This window comes from Accipiter gentilis, chromosome 10, assembly GCF_929443795.1.
Source record: "Accipiter gentilis chromosome 10, bAccGen1.1, whole genome shotgun sequence".
NCBI lineage: Eukaryota > Metazoa > Chordata > Aves > Accipitriformes > Accipitridae > Astur > Astur gentilis.
This window is the reverse complement of record NC_064889.1, coordinates 32,695,858-32,715,576: the sequence shown is the minus strand read 5'-3', so window position 1 is coordinate 32,715,576 and position 19,719 is coordinate 32,695,858. Positions and strand designations below refer to the sequence as shown.

The following is a 19,719-nucleotide window of genomic DNA, read 5'->3' as shown; positions in this document are numbered from 1 at the left end:
ACGGATTTTTGAGCCTGATATTGGCTGTTCTCCATGCTGGAATCAATCACATCCTAAAATTACCCCTTTACATCGGAGAGTGTAAAAACTGGAAGGACTAACCAGTCATCCTATAAACAAGTCAGGACCCTGTCTGTCTGGAAGGAGGGATGGAATCTGGGAGCAGGAAAATATCTGCGGTGTTTGCAGAGCTACAGTAAGGGTCTAATCTCCTGCCTCCAGGGGCGCAAGCAGGAGGAACTCTTAAAAAATTAACGATTGCATAATTTCATTAAAAATGGGAGCCCTGCAAAACTAATCAACTGTTTCAAAGGGCTCCTCATAGCAATAACTGACAACTGTATATGAATAATATACAACTATATATTAAGAGCATATATTATCCTAAACAGTATCTTTTTATATGGATTTGAGCTTTTCCCTGCAGGATTTGCAGCCCAGCCCTGTCTGAGTGCCTGAGAACCAGATGGGGTGTGGGGGGAAAAGCAGAAAAACTAAATAATGGAAACCAGATTTAAATAAATGCAGTGACATAATCTGTACGGTTCTTGGCAAGAAAAGAGCAAGTTTGTGCTTTTCATATCCGCTTTTTCAATAAGCTGTAAGTTTCCCTTTTAAGAAATGGTTGTAACAAACAGTCCTGATTCCTCTCCTATTAAAGTCAGTAGCAGACATCCACTCGGCTTCCAGCAAAGCGCCCAGCTGAAACACTGCCACCTCGCAGGAACTAAGACTCACCGAATAATGTTTTTCTCCTAGGTCCAGCTGACATTTGGTATTAAGAAATGCAGCCTTCATTTAAAAAAAGTGCCGGTGGAAGTGCTGGCATGCATGGGAAGCTCTAGACCTCCTCGTCACATAGAAAACTTTGGAAATTTATACTCTAAAACCTGAAAACACTAAGGAAAAAGTGCCTAATCTATTCATCTTTGTTATTTCTAAGCTGAGGACAGAGGTAGAAGAGAGAACTGAGACAATTCATTGTTTTGAATTGCCCAGGACTGACAATATTGTTATTGGATTTTAGGATTCTTCCGCTCCTTTTACAGTCGAGCAATAAAAAATGTGTATTTGGCACAATTCCCTTAGACACACTTGGAAAATAAAATCTGTGTTATTTTATGCCAGATGTACAGGACACAGAAAAGTAAACATGAGATAATGGGACAACTCTAACAGTTTGGTATTTAAAGGAAAGACAACCCAGAGCGATGTCTGTATAATATTTAATGGCAAATCATAGTCTCTAACATCATTATATTATTCTGTTACAGTTTTTTCACACACTGTAAAATACTCTACTGTAACTATATTTAAAAAATCCTAATTAAAAAGAGGAACACTCTGTGACAGCAGAAATAACTCAAGGGAACACGGAAAGGATGTTTAAATTGCCAAGTGCTATCTATCCATCTAAACTCATCACACGCCACATTTAGCCCTTCGTTGGCAGCAAAATCAGCAATCCAGAGCTAGCATAGCGCACATTTCCTAATCATTCCAGTTTACACCCCAAATTATTGGCAACACAGAGCAAGCTCTGGTCCAACACCTCGGAGGGATTGCTCCCATCTTAAATCAGTCAGAATTTGCTTTATGCCCTAAACCATAAGGATTTACAGAGATTCCAATCAGGATAAAAGTAAGCAGCAGGAAGGAGAAGGTTGGGTAGCACTTCCCAACTGCATCGCATCCACAGGAGCCCTCAAAACCCACCACAAAGCTGTGTATCAGCATCCCAGCTCTCGGGGCAGAGGTGGATTAAGCAAAAGCTGTGGCACAACTAGAAGCAAAGCCTGGACACCAGACATGTCCTCGTGAGCTGCTCCCATGTGGTTACAGGATGGAAAGGGAAAGACAGGATCCCTCCGAACCATCCCAAACCCTGAAGGAGTTCAGAGACTTGTGTCTGTGCATTGGGCAATACGGAGAAGGGTGGGATGCGTGGATTGAGCATGGGTTTCCCCATAGAGCAATCAATCCGCCTACAGCAAAATGAAATGGGGCAAAGGCCCAGAATGGCTGTATTTACTCTGGCAAAACTCCTTGCTGTGAACGGTGGGAGTTTTGCCTGAATAAATGAGATTTAGGTCGCAGATAGAGCCGGGATGGGAGCCTGCATGTGAGAATTCTTCCTGCAGGCGTGCCGCAGAGATCAAGGTTACCTTCCTCTTCCTCTCGGGACGTGACCATGCACGGACTGTTGCACGTCTCTACCTTTCTTATCTGGTAAGGCATTTCTGATACCAGGTCCTCTCCAGTGTTAGCAAAACAGCAGCAACGCCTGCGCTATGTCACCGCTGACATCTTGTGCAAAGGCCGAGTTTTGCAGGAGAGTGACTGGCACGAGCCAAACAAAACGGTTTTGAGGTAGGAGCTCAGGACACGGGGAGTGAACTCCCATCTGGACAGAGCTCCAGGCAGCATTCCCGCTGGCCGGGAGAGGCCAAGATTTCATCCGAAGATTTCACTCTGGAAGCCCTACCTCTCCTTTTCCCACCGCCTGCAGCATTTTAGGAGTCACCACATGCGGAGGAGGAGGAAGAGAAGGGATTTGCAGACACATCCCAGCGGTCCCCCTCCCACACCAACTCACCAGCCCTGCCCTGGGGAGGGGGAGCTGCATTCGGACCCTTCAGCCCCTCAAATGAGAGCCCACAGCAGCGACCGTTTGCTGTGGATGGGCACCTCTTCCCGCGCCGGCAGGAACTGACAGCGCTGGCAAACAAGTTACAGTAAAGGAGCTCTTTAAGCCTTGGTGTTTATGTAAATGTGGCTTTAACTTTAAACACCTCAGCTTTGTGGCTGCCTTTTTATTCACGCTCACTATTTTCCCTTGGCTCCCCTTGAATATACTACTATGATTTCTAGCTTATCCTTTAGGGACTATATATATATTTAATATATTTAGCTAAATGGGCCATTTTCCATCCCTGTTGACCGTTGATGCGTCATCACTGACTCACTCACGCCAGTGAAGAACCTGACCCAATATATTTTCTTTCTAGGTATATATTACACAGCACCATGATTCCGTAAAGCAAGCTTCGGGAGGTAGGTAGCAAACTAATCCCAGAAAAAATAAACTTGTGGAAAGGCACACTGTGCTGAGACAGGGGCTGCACTGTGCCACCCTTACAGGCGGTATTTCTGTATTTTTCTTCTGGAAAAGCTCCCTTAGGACACGTGAACTGGCATTTTGGGCTCTCGGCCTCAAGTTTCCACCTTTCCCGGCGAGGACACTTGCTTGAGAGTATTTTTTGTTAATTGTTACTTATTGCCAGAGTCTAAAGAGTCATTTAATAACTGACTGATGCTGCACTTTTTATCAATGCTTTCACAGCTGTGCCTAAAACAGACCATTTGCCTCTGGGACATGCTCGCAGCACCTCTTTGTCACTTAAAAAACTCACTAAGCTAAGGGGTATATTTACAGCTCAAGTGTGCCCAGGGTACTGTAAGAGTTGGGAATTTAACAGTATTAAAATCCCCTAAAATTGTAGGGTCATCTAAAATGCGGGGGGCAGAATTTGGCTGTAAAGCTTTGATAAGCAGTTCCCAAAGAACGTGTTTTCTAAAAGCACATCCTCGAAACTGTTCTGTGCTGCTCGCTTCACCATCTCAAGGCAGGAATGGTGCCGCTGCTTCTCGGCAGGAGGTTTCTCCCCTTTCCCAGCTGGGATTTTTGGCTGTGATGGGGAACAGCCCCATGGCCATGGGGCTCCAACACATGCGGGACCATGGCTTTTCCCAAATGAACCTGGCCACAGAGCAGCATTCAAAATATCTACCGGCCGCAGCGCAAGGGAGGGCAAAGATCCTCATTTCATATTTGCAGTACTAATGGGTGGTCAGCCCTGCAATGACAGGTACTGTGTCACCGCAGCATCGCCCCTGCACCGAGCCAGGCTCCTCCGCATCACAGCCACCCTGGAGCACCCTGCTCACCCACACCAAGGCACTACGGTGATCTGGGCACCAGGGAAGCGACTGCATCTGCTCTGGGGGTTCCCCCAGTCCGTGCTGGGCTTGCTACTTCGAAGGCACTTCATAAGGAGCATGCAGAAGGTGTCGATGAGCCAGCGCTTAAAAAAGCAGCAGCGACACAGAGACCAAGATAAGGCACAAAGCAGAGCATCAGTGCAAGATGCCAGGGCAGTGTGAGCAGATATTAAGGAGAGGGACCAGGCAGCCCGGCAGCTGGCCAAGATACAGATGCAAATTTACATGGCACTTCTCCTGAGCAATGCATTTTACCAAGAAAGGCTGTGTTGCAGTCCCTGATGTCCAGAAAGGGAAACCGAGGGGCAGGGAACAGCACAGAGACTCACCCAAGTTCGCTCAGCAGCCCAGCGGCAGAGCCAGCACTCGGATCCAGCTACCTCCTGGCTCCCAGCCCGCGGCTCTGCCCGCCAGACGGCTTCATCCATCCCTGGGTCACAAACAGCACAGAGCGAGGAGGGAGGGCTGCCACAGAGAAATATAACGCTACCAAAGAGAAGCCGTGACGGCGGCAATACACCGCAGAAGAGACTTTTCTGGGTCTTCCCGTGTTCCCGCTCTCCGGGCAGTTACCTACGCTTTAGCACCGAAACGCAATCTTTCTTCAGTGGCCCAATCTGCAGGTGGGCATCGACGCTTTCCAGGAAGAAGGCTGGTTTCAGCTTGCACAAGAAAAGAGAGGCGAATTGGTGGTTGATCTTGTTCTGGAACGGGTCGAACTGACCCTTGGCAAAATGGGAGACCTTGAGCTGCTGCAGGCAGGTCATCTTGGAGTCCTTGACTCCATAGAAGGTCAGGGCCTTCTCCGAATACTCCAGGAAGACCCCGATTGTGTGGAAAAATGGCTGTTGGATGACAGACTCAAAGCCACCAAACCAGGCCACGTAGTTCTGTCCGTTCCACTGCAGGCAGCAGGACTTCTCGTTCCGCCCCAGCCGGCCGCGATTGTAGGACTCCCGGGGGTCAAAGTCCTCAGCGATGACACCGATGCTGACCCAGCCATCGATGAGCTCCACCTCCCAGTAGTAGTTGCCCCGGTTCATGAGGTTCACGCCCAGCACCTGCTCGCAGTTGATGAACCGGGTCGGGCTCTCCGGGTAGGGAATGGGGCACAGCACCCGCTTGGCCCCTTTGGTGCCGAACAGCTGGATGAACTTGTCAGCCGTGTCGCTGTCCAGGTCAATGATGAAGGCAACTGTGTGGGGCAAGAAAGGACATGAAGATGAGGAGGGAAACAGGAGGAAATCCCCCCAGCCCTCCCCGCTCTGATCCCCTGCTCCAGCCTTCGGTGATGAGCACGATCCTTTCTGACTTCCACCATCACTCTGTCCCCATGCTTTTAAATCCCATGGCCAATTTCAGCCGATGAGGATAAGGAGCTGAAAGAGATGACACTCCCATAAGCAGGATGAATACAGGTAACTGGGCAAAGGAGAGAGCAGAGGAACTGCTCAATGAGCTCCAACCATGATATCAGACATTGGAGAATGTAGGTAGAGTGGTAGTAGGAACATCCCATATAAAAGCAGGTTTCAGGCAACCACAGACAAACACAGCAGGGAGGGACCCCAAGAAGACAGGAGAACAGCCAGGCACATCATGGCTACAAACCAACTGCTCCTTGCGGTCGGCTCTTGCTGCCCTATGGCTCCCACGGGAGCAGAGGCAGCCCCCAACATGTGGGGCCACGTGAAAACTGCCGCTGGATCCCAAACAGAGGGCATGTCCAGCGGGAACAGCCCTGGACATGCATCGCTGCCAATTGCGTTGCAGGTCTGAACCCATGGCGTGTCCAAATCCTACAGCAGCAGCACAGCACACCTCGCTTGAGCCCATGCTTTGCTGCCCAGCTCCCAGCAGGGTGCATCAGTGCCACCAAGGCAGATCTTGTCCCCTGTGGACATCTCAGTAGGTGACCCCACATCCCCTGTAAGGCCGAGAGGGGACATGTGGAGTGTTAGAGCCCAAGCCCAGCTCTGCACCCCCCAGCCTCAGCCCCTTTTGCCCCACTGTCTCTGCTCAGCCACTGAATTATCCCTCTGCTTGCTGCTGCTGAAGCTGACCCTCATCAGACTGCTGCTCTGCAGCAAACAAGGCTGATGCACAAACTCTGATCTAACAGGGGATCCAATTTGTCAAGGGCTGGAAAGCAGCAAAATTACACGGTACAGCAGCAGGCTCCCTGGCAGCTGGCCTAACAGAACCACAGACAAGGGAAAAAAAATATCACCAAAACAGATTATGATTGTTGTCAGGAAAGCAAGGGGGCTTCCTTGTTAGCTGAGCAATATTTCCTCCGATGGCGGCAGTGCTCCTGCCAGCCATCGGCTCGGGACCAGTGCCAGCCGGGCATGCGGGAAGGAGCCGGCTGCCCGGGAGAGAGGAAAGGGAAGATGGACCTTAGCAACAACTGTCAAAGCAGAAGTCCCTCGCTTACATTTCAGGAAGTAATCACGGCTCTCCAGGCAGGCGGAATTGTTTGACTTGTCTGGAAATCGGGACTCAGCCAATGCTGCAGAGACAGGGACAGAAGGGTTTGTCATCAGCAAAGAAAACGATGCCACAAACAAGGGTGTTACTGCAGCATCGCCCCCCCTGGCCGACAGCCTGATGGTACCCAGCTGCTGTGGCCTCCGAGCCCCCAGCCAGCATTTCCAGCTCCCCCTGCACATTCCTGCCAGCTCGGACATGGGAAAGGACAAATGCCACCTTTGCCACCCCAGGGAGATGGGCGGGGGGGGCAAGGAACCGGCTGCAATTCCCACGGGCATCCAAGAAAATGAGAGAGAGGAGAGAGCTCAGGCTAAATGAGAGAGCGCGGGAGAAAGCTGCTGCGGTGGTTTTCTAACCCTGGCAGATTTGGAAGACCACAGCCTGCCCAATGAAGAGGATCATCTATCCTGGGAAGAAAGAGTTCCCTTTCACAGGAGGCCACTTTGGCCACTTGCCCCCTCCCACAGGGCCCTGCCTAACTCCCAGGCTGTTTATTGCCTCTCCAGTCTCCGGTCTCCGTGGAAAAATTCATAAAACCTCAAAGACGAGGCGTAAGCCCAGACAGGGATTGTGCAACATGCAGTGCAACCGTGCCGGGCAGCTTCCAAGGCTGAAGGGAGTGGGGCCAGCACTCGCAGGAGCCATCGAGGCTGCAGGCATTTCCCACCTACGCGGGGAGGATGGAGGGTGACGGGATGACCTGCGGGCAGAGGGGCTGGGTGAACACAAACCTTCTTCCATCTCCTGGAAACTCAGCCCATCAATTCCTTTCCCCTGCAAGTGGTCCCACTGGTTTTTGCAGGCAGCGGACAGCACATCCTTCACAGCGCCCACGGCTTGGGTACATTTGGTGAAGTTCAGCTCGTTCTGGAAGCTCAGGGCCGGGGAGAGGTTTTCTTCCATGGCTACTTTTAAGGCCTGAAATTCCTGAGCCAAAAAGACAGAGTTTCAGGAGGTTTCAAACAAGCCAAAGTTGTCTCTTGTTCCGCAACCCCACCCTGCCCCGGAGGATTTGGGAACTGGCAGCTCGCAGGACTTGGCCCAAGGACGGCCTTGCATAAGGGAGGAGAGCGCTTTCCTGGCCACGCGTTCCTGGCGCCTTGTCTTTGCCTCTTTTCAAACCTGGACCCAGACCATGCCCACCTCGCATGGAGCAGCATCGCCCCCAAAAAAGGTCTCCTTTCACTGGGCTGCCGGGGAGGGTGGGATGCTGGATGAGGGCAGTGGGGCACCCCAACCTCTCGCTCTCTGCCCCCCACACCAAGGTACCCAGCCTGGGCAACACAACAGCTTCTCCCAAGTCATGGCCAGGGTAGAGGTGGGGGTGATGGAGGACAAAGTCTTGGCCGCCCAGTCCCCCCCAGGAGTGGGGAGGGGAGACCTGTGCCAACAGGAGTGAGACTCTGTAGCCTTCACATCCCAGGGCTCCTGGCAGCCAGCTCCATGTGAAATGGGACAAAACCCCCAAAAGACAATGTTATCAGCTCCTTCTCCTCGCCCCATCCCGCCCAGGCACCTGGAGGAAGTAGATGGTGTCGGTGCTGGGGACGTTCTCCAGGTTTTGCTTGCACTGGGCCAGCTTGGCTCGTCTCTCCTCCTTCCAGCGGAGATCGGCCTCAGCCTCCCCCAGCATGGAGCGCTCCCCATCCTCGATGAAACCGGCCACCTCCTTCTGGAAGGTCGCCAGGACCTCAGAGGCTTCTGCAAAGAGCTTCTCGACTCTTTCCCTCTCCTTCATGGCAGCGCCCTGAGCGCAGAGAGAGAGAGGGGTCGGGGTCACCTCCCGCAGGCGATGGTGCGGGAGAGCACCCTTGTCCCCTGCCCAGCACCCAGTTCTCAGCTCTGCAGGGTCCCCCTGACACCCTGTAACCCCTTTCACCCAAGAGCTCAGAGCATTTTACAACCCAAGTGTCAAGGGATCTGGCTGGACACGGCTGCTTACTGCTCTACCACGTCTCATGTCCCCAGACAGTGAAGTGATGTGTTTGCACAAGGACCAAAGGGGACCAAAACCCCCGTGAGCCTGGGGAGAGAAGGTGCAGGAACCAGCAGATGCCCTGGCATAGTCCTTGCCCTGTTCCTCCTTTCAGGTTGCAAACGAAAGCAACCAGAGATACCGTGAGGGTTAGCAGAGATGAGGAGCAAGAATCCTCAGGGATCCTTGCCATGGCCACCATCATTTTACGGAGAGCTTGCTCCCCTGTGAGCACCACCTGTAGAGACCACACATCCCAAAAGCTCACGGCCCCTTCACCTCCACTCCCTGGCCAAGCAGAGCTGCGCTAACGGAGCGAAGCCACCGCAGAGTCACCTTAATGAGCTCCACCATCTTCTTGGCCTGCGCAATGGTGACTGCCAGCTCCTCCAGCTCATTCTCCACATCGCTGAGGAATTTGGCTTGTTGGGCCTGCGGACACGAAGGACAAACGCTGAGCTCTGCCCCTGATCCTGGTGGCAGGGAGGCGCAGGGGACCCAGCCTCTCCCTAAGTTCAACCCGCAGCCCCCTCGCTGACCATGACCTTGCTATCAGGCTTCGGGTGAAGGGTGCAAGGGGAAACGCAAGTTGTTTTCCTGTTTTCCTCCCTTGCAACATCCATCCTGCAAACATCCTTTCTCAGTCAGATGGAAAACTAAAGGAGCAGACAGGCTGCAAAGGGTCGTGCCTATCTCCACGCTCCCCATCCCAGTCCCAGCGGAAACCAAACAAAATAGGAATTCGAAAGCAAAACCATCAGGCAGCAATTGCAGCAAGCGCAGCTAAGCCGCGTGCTCTTCGTGTGCGTCCCAAAGCTGGGAAAAATCTACCTGGGACTGGTGTGGAAGCTGAAAGGCAGACCCGGAGCACTCAGAAACATAGCGCTGAGTCCCCCGGACATTTCTCGTTAGGAGCAAAGCAAACCAGCTCAGGAGCACGGGGTGCTGCGTGGCTGCAAAGGAAGCACCGTCCGAACGTGGCGTTTCCTGACGTGCTATTGTTAGCGCCAGCCATTGCCCATCACGAGGACGGGTCCCTCGGGAGCCAGGAGAGCATTGCACTCCCCAACTGGGGCAGCTCCCCACCTCGATGCTCAGCCCCAGCTCCCTGCGGCGCTCATGCCCGGTGAGGGAGGGGACAGATGCTTTCCCCATCCATCCTTCTCACCCCGCGCCATGAGGGCAGGGGGAGAGAGTGGCCGCAGAGGCTGTACAGGCAACATAAAGCAGCGCCTGCTGAGGCCCGGCAGCTCCTCAGGGCTGGGATCACAGGCGCTTTCTATTTTAAGGTACCTGATGACTAATAATGCCGGCAAAAGGGTTTTCCTGCAGCTCCAAGAGCCTATGATGGAGTGGGAGCTGGCTTGGGGCTGCCGCTGTGCTCCTCGCCAGCCCATCTGCAGCCCCTGGGCTCTCCCCGGGAAAAAGCAAACTCCCGCAAGGTCCCCAAATGCTCCATGCCAGCACAGGGATGCCACCACACCACGAGCCTCGCAGGCTCCCATCTGCCTGCAGCCCCGCAGAGGCCCCACACACTCAAGGCAGCAGTGCCCAGGAAGGCAGCACTGTGCCAGGCTCGGAGCTCCGGCTCCTGGGGAGGCTGGTGGGTGCGAATTTGGGAGGTGACTCAGCCGCATCTGGGAATGGGAGTGACGGAAAAACCCCCGCTGCCAAAACGCCAGGACACAAAGGGCTGGTGGAGCGGGAGCAGCGGCTGGGCAGGCTGCCAGCGCACGGAGAAAAACCGCCTTGACGAAGCTGTGGGAACAAGACGGAGAAGACGGGTGCCCCGTGACCGCGGGGGCGGCCACTGCAGGGTGTCCCAGGCGCCCTCGCCCCTAGCCCTACACCCACGGGGACCGCGAAGTTCGGCCCCACAGCGGGACCAAACCCCACGGGCTAGCTGGCAGTGGGCCTGCCCCTAATGCCTGTACCAGGCTGCCCATCCTGTCCTCACCCCGCAGGGTCCCCTGATGGCACAGCACCCCGTCCCTCTGCGCCGGGGCGGGATCCCCCGTGGGGGACAGGGCTGCAGCACCCCCGCCGGAGTCCCACCAGTGCCACACCTGCACGCCCCCCACGCGGGGATTAGGTCCCCCGTGGGGACCCGGGCGCAGCACGCACCCCTCCCACCCCACCCCAGACGCCCCGCCAGCACTGCACCCCATACAGACGCCCCCGTGGCAGGCTTAGGTCCTGCGTGGGGACACGGGTGCAGCACCCTCCCCACCCAGCCCGCCCGGCACAGCCCCTGCCGGCTCCATCCCCGCGGGGACCCCCACCCCAGCCCACGCACCTCCTTATGCTCGCGCTCCCGCTCGAGGGGCACCACGTCGTGGGCGCGATGCTCGTGGGCGCGGCAGCGGGCGCAGACGCAGGTTTGCTCGGCGCGGCAGAAGCCGTCGAGGGGCTGGAGGTGGCGGGGGCAGAGACCCTCCTCCAGCCGCCGCAGCGGGGCTACCAGGCGGTGGGCACGGAAAGCGGGGGCTCGGCGGTGGGGCTCCAGGTGGGCTCCGCAGAAAGAGGCCAAGCAAACCAGGCACGATCGCGCCGCCGCCACCCGCGACCCCGCCGGGCACACGTCGCACAGCACGGCCGTCCCTTCCTCCCCCGCCGCATCCTCTTCCTCGGCTCCCGGGGCCATCGGGGACCCGGCGGCTGGGGACGGGGGGGACGAAGCGGCGGCGGCGGCCGCCAGCAGCGGTAACACCTCGCAGAGGGCGCGGTTCTTGCGGAGCCGTAAGGCTGCGGGGACGGGCTCCTGGCAGAGCGGGCAGCGGGCAGCCCCGCCCGCCCCGCCGCTGCCGTCGGGGGGGCCCGGCCGTTGACGGAGCGCCCCCAGGCAGCCCTGGCAGAAGTTGTGCCCGCACGGTACCGTCACCGGGTCCTTCAGGAGGTCGAGGCAGATGGGGCAACCGAAGGGGCCGTCGGGCAACCCCGGAGCCGCCAGCGCCAACCGCAACGCCTCGGCGGAGGACGGCGGGGCTCTCCCGGGCGCGGTCTCCATCCCTGAACGCCCCGATCAGCCGGCCCCGGCCCCGGCCCCGGCCCCAGCCCCGGCGGGAGGCGGGCGGCCGCCGCGCCCCGCCCGCCCGCTCCGCCTCCCCGCGCCCGGAGCTGCTGCTGCCGCCGCCGCCGCCGCGCCGGGGCTCCGCTCCCCGCCGTTGCTGGGGGGTCTGCTGCCTCCCGGGGGACCTGACACCCCCCCCCCCCCCCAAACCCGGTCTCCATCACCCGTCCCCTGGGGGGTGTGGGTGTGTGTCTTACTCCCGGGGATCTGCTCCCCCCCCCCCCCCCCCCCCCGCAGGACATCAGGTCCCCTCTTGCCGGCATCTGCTGCCTTCGGGGAGAGCTGCCCCCACTCCCGGGGGGGATGCCACCCTGCTGAGGATGTCCTGTTTTCCCACCCAGGGTCTACGACCTCCTAAAGGATCGACCCCGCTGGGATCCGGACCCTCCCCGCGGTGCTGCTACCCCCGGGGTAGCTGCTGCACACCCCCCAAACCTCCGGTCCAGGGAAGCTGTTGCCAGCCCGTTCCGATCCCCTTCCCGGGGGTTTGCTGCCTCTCGTGAGCATCCCCCACTCCCCAGGATCTGCTGCCCCAGAACCTGTTGCCACCCCACTGCCCGCTAAGAGCTGCTCCTCACCCTGGGGCCACATGGAGGGTCCTGAGCTCCCCCCCCGCCCCCAGTACAGAGGTGCAGATGGTTTCCTGCCAGCCTTTGTGCCCATGGACCCATATCAGCCCTTCCCATACCCAAGAAGGACTGCAGTGCCCGGGTCCTGGCTCAGCCCCTCTCCCCTCTTGCTCCAGGGCCAGCAGTAGCTGGCAGGCACCAGGCAGGGATGGGGAGACACCAAAGCACTTTCTGTATGGGGAGCTGCCTGGTAAACATGGGATCTCTGGACACCTCCTGTGCAAGGTACACAGACGATTTTTCATCCATGCCGGCCCAAGTTCCTACCCAAGGATGGGACTGGGAGGAGCAGGGAGGTGTGGAGTGAAGGAGGAAGCATGGCAGGACAAATCGCATCTGTCCTTGAAGAAGTGGATTGATTCTTTTAAGCCTTTTTTCCCCAAAGGGAACAAGCTGATGTGATTCATTCCCCATGTGTACGCCTGCACCTCCCCAGCACCTTTGAAGCCAGTGCCCAGTTTCACCCCATTAGTCCTCACCAGCATCCCCGTGGGAGTGGGGGGAGATGCCGGACCTGAGGCCTCGCCCTTGGAAAAGCTTCAATCAAAGCTTTGGATTTTCTTCTGTGCCAGATCAACCTTGAGGCAGAGCTGTAGGAAACCAGGTTTCCTTATCGCAGTGCTACTATAAATAAAGCACCTTCTAGTTCTGCCGCCAGCTGGTCACTACACGAGGCTGGTCCCTGCTGCTGGCCCCCCGAGGATGTGGAGGGGCAGGATGGGACCCTGCAAGGATGGGTGCGGAAGCAGGAGCACACAACTCACCCCCTCCCAGTGCTGCTTGGTCCCCTCGGCTCCCACCAGCACTGAGGTCAAAACGGTAGGAAAACAGAGATTTATTGGGCAAAGCAGCTTTGTACAAAGAGCAACTGCAGCGCAACACCCCAAAAAGTAGCTCTGCTACATCCGAGAGCAGCAAGAGGGGGCAGGGAGGGGGAGCAGGACCTGCCTGCATGTGGGGCTGGGGGAGCACAGGGCCCCCACCGCATTGCTCCACAGCACTCTGTGGCTGCAGCAACCCCCTCCAGAGTACTCCTCTCCCCAAATCTCCCCCAGGCCAGGATGGGAGAAAGAGGAAAAACCTCATTCTTGCACCCTCCCTATCCCCCACCCTTGCCTCATCTGCAGCGACAGGCACCCACACGTGCCCCCATGCACAGTGACTGGGGGCTTCATCCCCACCGTGAGGGCACAGCCCTTAGCCCTGCGTCCTTTCCCTACCCTAACTTTTGTCCCCAGAGTGATATTTGTATATGCAAATTAGAGTGGGTTAATTTGCACGTCTGTCCTCATCAGCTCTCATTAAAACACCGCGCCTTACTCCTACCTCGGCATTGGGGTGGCACTCGCACCATGACAGCCGCTGGCTGTGGCTCAGCTACGGCACCAGCCTGGGGCTTGCCAGCCCAGCTAACGGTGCAGCACGGCAACTCCATCTTAGTCCCTCTGGCCCAGCGTCACCGCTCGCCCCTCGCACAGCCAAAAGACAGGATAGAGGGGCTGAGTAAAGACATTGTGGAAGGAGTAGATGAGCTGCATCCTCTCCCCGAGGCCGTAGAAGGAGAGGACCCCCTTGCTGTAATCCAGGCTGACCCCCAGGTTCTTATACAGCTGCTCCTGAATTTTCTCCGCCCGGCCCTTGTGCCAGGCCAGGTAGCAATCCTCCCGCACCTGCAGCCCCCACGAGCCCCCGTCCAGCCCGATATTGAACTTGTGACCTTGCTGCTGCTCTCGGGGGAGACCGTGGTAGGTCACCCCCAGGATGACGGAGTGGCTGGAGATCTTCACCTCCCAGTAGTGGTGGCCATGGCTGTAGCCCTGCGTGCACAGAACCTGCCAGGGCTTGAAGCGAGATCCCTGCTCCTGCTGCCCGCAGACGGCGCCGGGGCTGTGCTTGGCTTTCTGGTTACCTTTTGACAGCTCCAGGTACTTGTTGGCCGTCTTGGGATCGAAGGTCAGGTTGCGGTGGTCTGGGGAGAGTAACGGCATGGATGGGGCTGAAATGCTTCATCAGACCTTTACGCCCGTGGTGTGAACCCCCCCCTCAATAGTGATGTGGTTTAAACTGCATAGCGCTGGCTCCCAAAATAGAAGGGAACAAGTTACAGCATGCTTGGAGTAGAAGGGGAGTCGGGTGAGATGCAATACCTGCCCACCCGCCTGCTAGAAGGAAGGGAAGCAGCCCAGAAATAGCTGGTGAGGCTCCAAGACACGACACTTCACGCAGTCCTTGCACAGCCCAGCTCACAGCCAGCAAGCAGCGGTGGCTCCGTCATTTTGGAAGAGATGTGCTTGGTTTTAAGAGCAAAGAATATGAGCGTGGGTGGGGAGAGAGGGAGAAAACCGGGCATTAAGTGAGCAAATATGATATTGCGAGAAGCTACTCTCCTCTGCACGGGCTGCGATAACTCCCCCTGCTGCGGGTACTCACCAGCCACCAGCACCTCACCTTCCTCCCACAACAACCCGGCCTGGCCAGCTATGCTAGGCTCATGCCTGCTGCCTATAAATAACATTTTGTTTTCCTATTAATAACCCTGAGAATGCTTTGTGGGACCTAATGAAAGGAATCCTTACAGGTCCCATAGGCATCGATTGCCTCCCTGGCAAAAGTGACATGACCAACATACCCTAAACATTATCCAACCCTCTTCCTATCAGGGAGGAGATGGGAAAAGGAGCACTGAGGAAATCCCAAAGGAATGGGAGTGGGATGGCCCCAGGGAGGGAAGGGGACAAGAAGGACTGTGGCTGGGAGCGCTGGGCACATATCCCTGGGTAGAGAGCAATGACTGCAGGCAGGGGTCTGCAGGCAGGGGTCTGCAGGCAGGGGTCTGGACTGGTGCTGTGCCATGCAGGGCAGCTGGGGCAGCCCACCACACCTCCCTGTGAGTGCTCGCTTGCCAGCTGCTGACATTGCCTGCCTGCGGGAGAGCGCTGCGTCTCAATATGGGTTGTCAGGAACAGGCATGTTGCTCCTGCCCAGGCAAGACGCCCAAGGTGGGTGAAAAGGAGGGAAGGAGACAGGACAAGATCCGAGGCAGCAACTGATCCAGTGCTGGGCACCAACAACCCCAGTTTCCACAGGAAAGTGTTCCCTGGTGCCGCTAATCCCCCTAATGAGCCCTTTCCTGGCCATACAGTGTCCCCCAGCCCATGTGCCCTGGCCCCGCACCACCCTTCTCTGCATCTGGGGAGAGGGATTGGGAGAGCCACAGAAGGAGTCCCTGTCCCTGCAGCCACAACCACCCTCCTCCCAGGGAAGAGCCCGGCCCAGTGAAATCTCTGCCTGCTGGGGACCCCAGCGGGGTGCTGTCCTGCCAGACCCCCACATGCTCCTCACCCTTCAGAAGCTCAGCTCGGAGCTGGCACTCGGGGAGAGGAGCCACCACCTTCACCGCCGGTTCCTGGGGATGCACCGGTCCTGTGGAGGATGGGGACAGGTATTTTGAGTGATGCCACCCAAAAACTTGTTCCTTCCTGGTTTTGATGGGAGAAGGAGGAAGTCCATTGTATCTAAGCCTGGGAGCGGACACGTGTCACCGTGGCTTGGCATTGCCACCAAGGAGGGGCCACAGGGTAGCCACCCAGCTCATTCCATCCCATTGATACCCATCTGCTGAACCATAGATGCGTGACCCCATCTCAACCCCCTGTGCCTGGCAGCTGCGTCTCCAGCATGGTGACACGGGCCAGGCTGTGGTTCAGGATGACTTGGAGCCCTTTGGGGTGGCCCTGTGAGAAGAAGGTTACCTTGGTCAACGGGATCTGGGGCTTTTGGGGCCACAGAGCTGGGCAGGTCCTCCAGCAGGAGCCTGGAGATGTTAGTGAGGATCTCAACAAGGGGCTTGACCATGGTGGCCACATCAAACTCCATGGGGACCAGTGCCTCTGGGCTCTCTGGAGATGGGAGCAGAGGGAACTCCTGCAGACAGACACACAGACAACCACGCACTGGCCTGGGGAGGATCGGCAGCTCCAAATCCCATCCGCACATGCTGCATCTCCCCAGTGTGTGATGGGGGCATCCCCAAAACATCTGCCATTAGCTGCGGCTGGTGCATGGGGTCAGGGGACAGTCGCCAGGGGAGCGTGAGGCTGTGGGGAGCAGAGGGGCCATGCCACAGGAATCTGTGTTTTGCTGATGGTGGAAGAGCCTTGCTGAACAGTTTGGGGGTGAGAGATGCTGCCCATGGCCCTGCAGTCAGCATCATCCACTCTGATCCAGCACCGCCCCCCCAACTTTTCAGGGACCCCCTCCAAAAGCAGCTCCTCCCCACAGCCCCATCACATCCATGAGCCGGGCTGAGGATGCATCCCCCCGGGGAAGGGGTCAGCCATGTCTCTGCCCTTACTGAAAGGTGCCAGCAGCACCCAGGTGAGGGGAGTGACACGGAGCCGGGATGGTACCTGGAGGAAGGTCCTGTTGTCAGGACAGGCCAGCAGGCGCTGAGCCTTCTCCCTGTACTGGTTGAGGACGTCCAGGTGGTCCTTCAGGAAGCTCCAGTCCTCCCCCACGCGCCCCAGTGCCGCCGCCTGCTCTTGCTCAATCCTGGCCACTGTCCAACACTGGAAATCCTCCAGGGCTTTCCTCAGGTAGGTGAATTTGCTCAGAATCACTGATTTGAGCCCCTCAGAGGAGTCCTGGATGGGAAAGAGCCATGAGAGCCAGTACGCTCCCACCCCTGCGCCCGGCACGGAGGCAGCAGCGGTGTTACCTTGATGCTGCGTGTTCGCTCATCCAGCTCCTGCATTGCCTGCTCAATCCTCTCCGATTCCTCCTCGGCTTTTTCCAGGGACTCTTTCAAAAGGGCCTGCAAAGGAAGACACCAACATCCTGTGGTGCAGCATGCTGCTGCCCACCCAGCCCCTGAGAGCCCTCTCAGGGCTGCAGGACAAGGCTCGCAGGGAAGGAGGTAGTTTGGGAAGGGAGAGGCTGCATCCAGGGTCATTGAGAATTGAAACCCTGTGCTGTCTTTCACCCCTTTTTTAGCTGTTTCCTCTAGATCAGGGGGGGGTCACAAACACATATGGCACTGTTCATCCAGTGCTGCTGGATTTACCCAGCACTCTGCTGCTCCAGACAGCTCCTGGTTTCTCGGGGAGCAGCCGGGTGCTGGTGGCATCTCCCTGACCAGAGCCCGTACCAGCCCCCCGTTCAGCTCAGGATGGGCACAGCTCGGCACATGGAGGCACACCATGTCCCCACAGCAGTGCACGGGACACGGGAGGTGGATGTCATGCCGTGTCCGAGCTGCTGCAACTCCCCCTGCTCGCCCCACTCGTCACCCCAGTCCTGTCCCCCATCGTCCCCACCTGCTTTTTAGAGCGTTCCTCCTCGAAGAGCACCCGCTGGTGCTGGTGGCACTGCCGGACGGTGCAGACGCAGCAGATGCACCGCCGCTCATCCTCGCAGTACAGCTCCAGCGGGCGCCCGTGCTGTGGGCACAGCTCACCACGGGCCACCTCGCACCTCTCTGAGCCCGAGACCCGCGCCTCGCCATCCTGCGCCACCTCCACCACACTGCACAGGGTGACATTCTTCTCCAGCTCTGGGCGTCGCTCGAAGGTCCTGCGGCAATCGGGGCACGTGTAGCCCTTCTCAACCCCAGCAGGCTCTTGCTTTTGCCAGTGGTCACTGATGCAGCACTTGCAGAAGTTGTGCCCACAGGGCAAGGTCACGGGCACCCTGAATAGTTCCAGGCAGATGGAGCACACCAGCTTCTCCTCCAGCTTCTGCGAGATGGGAGATGCCATCCTGCCTGCGCCAGGGATTGGGGTGATGGGAGAAAGAAGCCAGCAAAAGAAGCCGAGGAAATAGAAACTCAGCTGTGCAGAGGAGGAAGAGATGGTGACGCTGAGCCCAGAGGCGGGTCAGGGCTCCGAGCCAGGCATGCTCTTAAAGTGACACCCAGTGGGTGCCCCTCGGTCCTTGGCCATGCCGGCTGTGCCACACACTGGGGAGAAGATGGGGAGGGTTGGAGCTGCTCCCCCCTTGGGACAGGGAGAGCTGCAAAGCACAGCAGGAGAGGATGAAACGCTGCAGTGACAGCACAGGGAGACACACGCAAGAGGCTGACAAGGTTCAGAGCAATGTGCATTTCTGTGAACGCCTGTGCACAGGCACACATACAATGTACAATTTGATTTCACTCCTTTTTTGCCCTTTGAGGGAACTTCACGGCATCCTCACCTCTGCCAGGGGTGGTCCCCAAGCAGAGCACGGCAGTCCTCCCCGGCAAAGAGACAGCAGTACGGCGCAGTACTGCGCTCCTGGCATCTGTGAGCCTGGGACCCAGCAGAGAGGGGCACCCACTGCTGCTACAGCCATGTCACCTCCCTCCGCAGTGACAAGGGCTGTGACACATGCCAGCAGCCGGCCAGGGCCACATTCCGCCCTTGCATCTTTCCATTTTAAACTACAGCTCCTGCTGTTTGTACATGCCCCCATGCACACCCACCACTCCTTTTCCTGCTAAGTTCCCTGCAACACCCGTGCACACCAGTACTCCAAACCTGGGTAATCAGTCCCTGCTCAGGTGGCAGGTGGAATCTTCTGCCTGGAGGCGATTGTGGTGTCCATGCACTGCATACCTTCACCTTGTCTTCATACAGTTCAGCTTAAGGAGAAAAAGCTCCCAACCTTCCAGTCCAAACCTTATCTCCTTACCCTCGCAGACATGCTATCTCTTGTGCACATACTCCCAGGCAGCTGAATGCTGGCAGGACGGCCTCGGTTTACAACGGTTCTGCAGCCTCCCCACATGTGCGGCTTTGCTTTCACCTGCACAGGCGAGGCTAAGTGGGGTCGAGGTCTGTGCTGCAGCTGGGGCGCTCACCAGTGGGCTGCTGGGGGGTCAGAGCAGTTTCTGTATCACGGGCAGGCTCAAAGCCACCCTGCAGACCACCCCAGTACTCAGTAGGTGACTTGGGATCTGTCACAATTCCCTGCATGTCCCAGCATATCTTCAGCCTCCAAAACATTTATTTGGGCCAAATCTGGAAATTCTGACTAATTATTCAAAGCTCAGAGAGGGGTGTAAAATGACCTGTGTGTCTGCCTGGAACCACAGGACACCTGCACTCCCACCGTGGTCACCCCACCAGCTAATTCACCCCAGCTTAAACCAGACCCCAGAACCCTTTGGGGCAGGAGAAGAGTTCAGGGAGCTCAGGCGTAGCTGGTAACAGCCCTGAGCAACAGCAGCAGGGGGGCATTTCAATCTCATTCTTTGCTGGGGGCTCTTATTTCCTGAGGAAGATGGGAACCTCAGGTTACCAGGAACCAGAGCTGGGAACAGGCAGCTGCAACAGCAAGAGCACGTTGGTATTTGGGGGTTTAAAGATGTCAACGAGGGATGCACAAAGAGCCCTGCAGAGCACAGTAGAAAGCAGAGTCTCTCCACAGCTTGGGTACAGGATCAGCAGCAGCAGAGTGCCAGGCCACCACCGCAAGTCTGCCTCAACCCCGGCAGCTCTGCAGATCTGCTTTTGCTCCACCTATCCACATCGGGTACATGCTACCCCGGGAGTGAGGGGAAGGAGACCGAG

General features: G+C 57.2%; 2 protein-coding genes across 4 annotated transcripts; both read right to left on the bottom strand.

Moving 5' to 3' along the window:
* Positions 1 to 1,230: 1,230 nt before the first annotated feature.
* Positions 1,231 to 11,485, bottom strand: TRIM47 (tripartite motif containing 47). Its single transcript, XM_049812401.1, has 6 exons — positions 10,767 to 11,485; positions 8,807 to 8,902; positions 8,012 to 8,242; positions 7,227 to 7,422; positions 6,440 to 6,514; positions 1,231 to 5,197 (listed from the first exon to the last, which is right to left on the bottom strand). The coding sequence occupies exons 1-6, from the start codon at positions 11,475 to 11,477 to the stop codon at positions 4,572 to 4,574; spliced, it is 1,935 nt and encodes a 644-aa protein (XP_049668358.1). The 5' UTR covers positions 11,478 to 11,485; the 3' UTR covers positions 1,231 to 4,571.
* Positions 11,486 to 13,011: 1,526 nt separating this feature from the next.
* TRIM65 (tripartite motif containing 65) lies at positions 13,012 to 18,078 on the bottom strand. 3 transcript variants are annotated; one of them, XM_049812402.1, is made up of 7 exons: positions 17,485 to 18,069; positions 16,887 to 16,982; positions 16,579 to 16,812; positions 15,922 to 16,093; positions 15,512 to 15,592; positions 14,600 to 14,671; positions 13,012 to 14,138 (listed from the first exon to the last, which is right to left on the bottom strand). In XM_049812402.1, the coding sequence occupies exons 1-7, from the start codon at positions 17,923 to 17,925 to the stop codon at positions 13,606 to 13,608; spliced, it is 1,629 nt and encodes a 542-aa protein (XP_049668359.1). In that variant the 5' UTR covers positions 17,926 to 18,069; the 3' UTR covers positions 13,012 to 13,605. The 3 variants fall into 3 exon arrangements, 2 of the variants coding, with proteins under 2 accessions (XP_049668359.1, XP_049668360.1); XR_007507491.1 differs by having other exon boundaries at positions 14,052 to 14,138; positions 14,317 to 14,671; positions 17,485 to 18,078; XM_049812403.1 differs by lacking the exon at positions 14,600 to 14,671 and having other exon boundaries at positions 17,485 to 18,060.
* Positions 18,079 to 19,719: the final 1,641 nt, after the last annotated feature.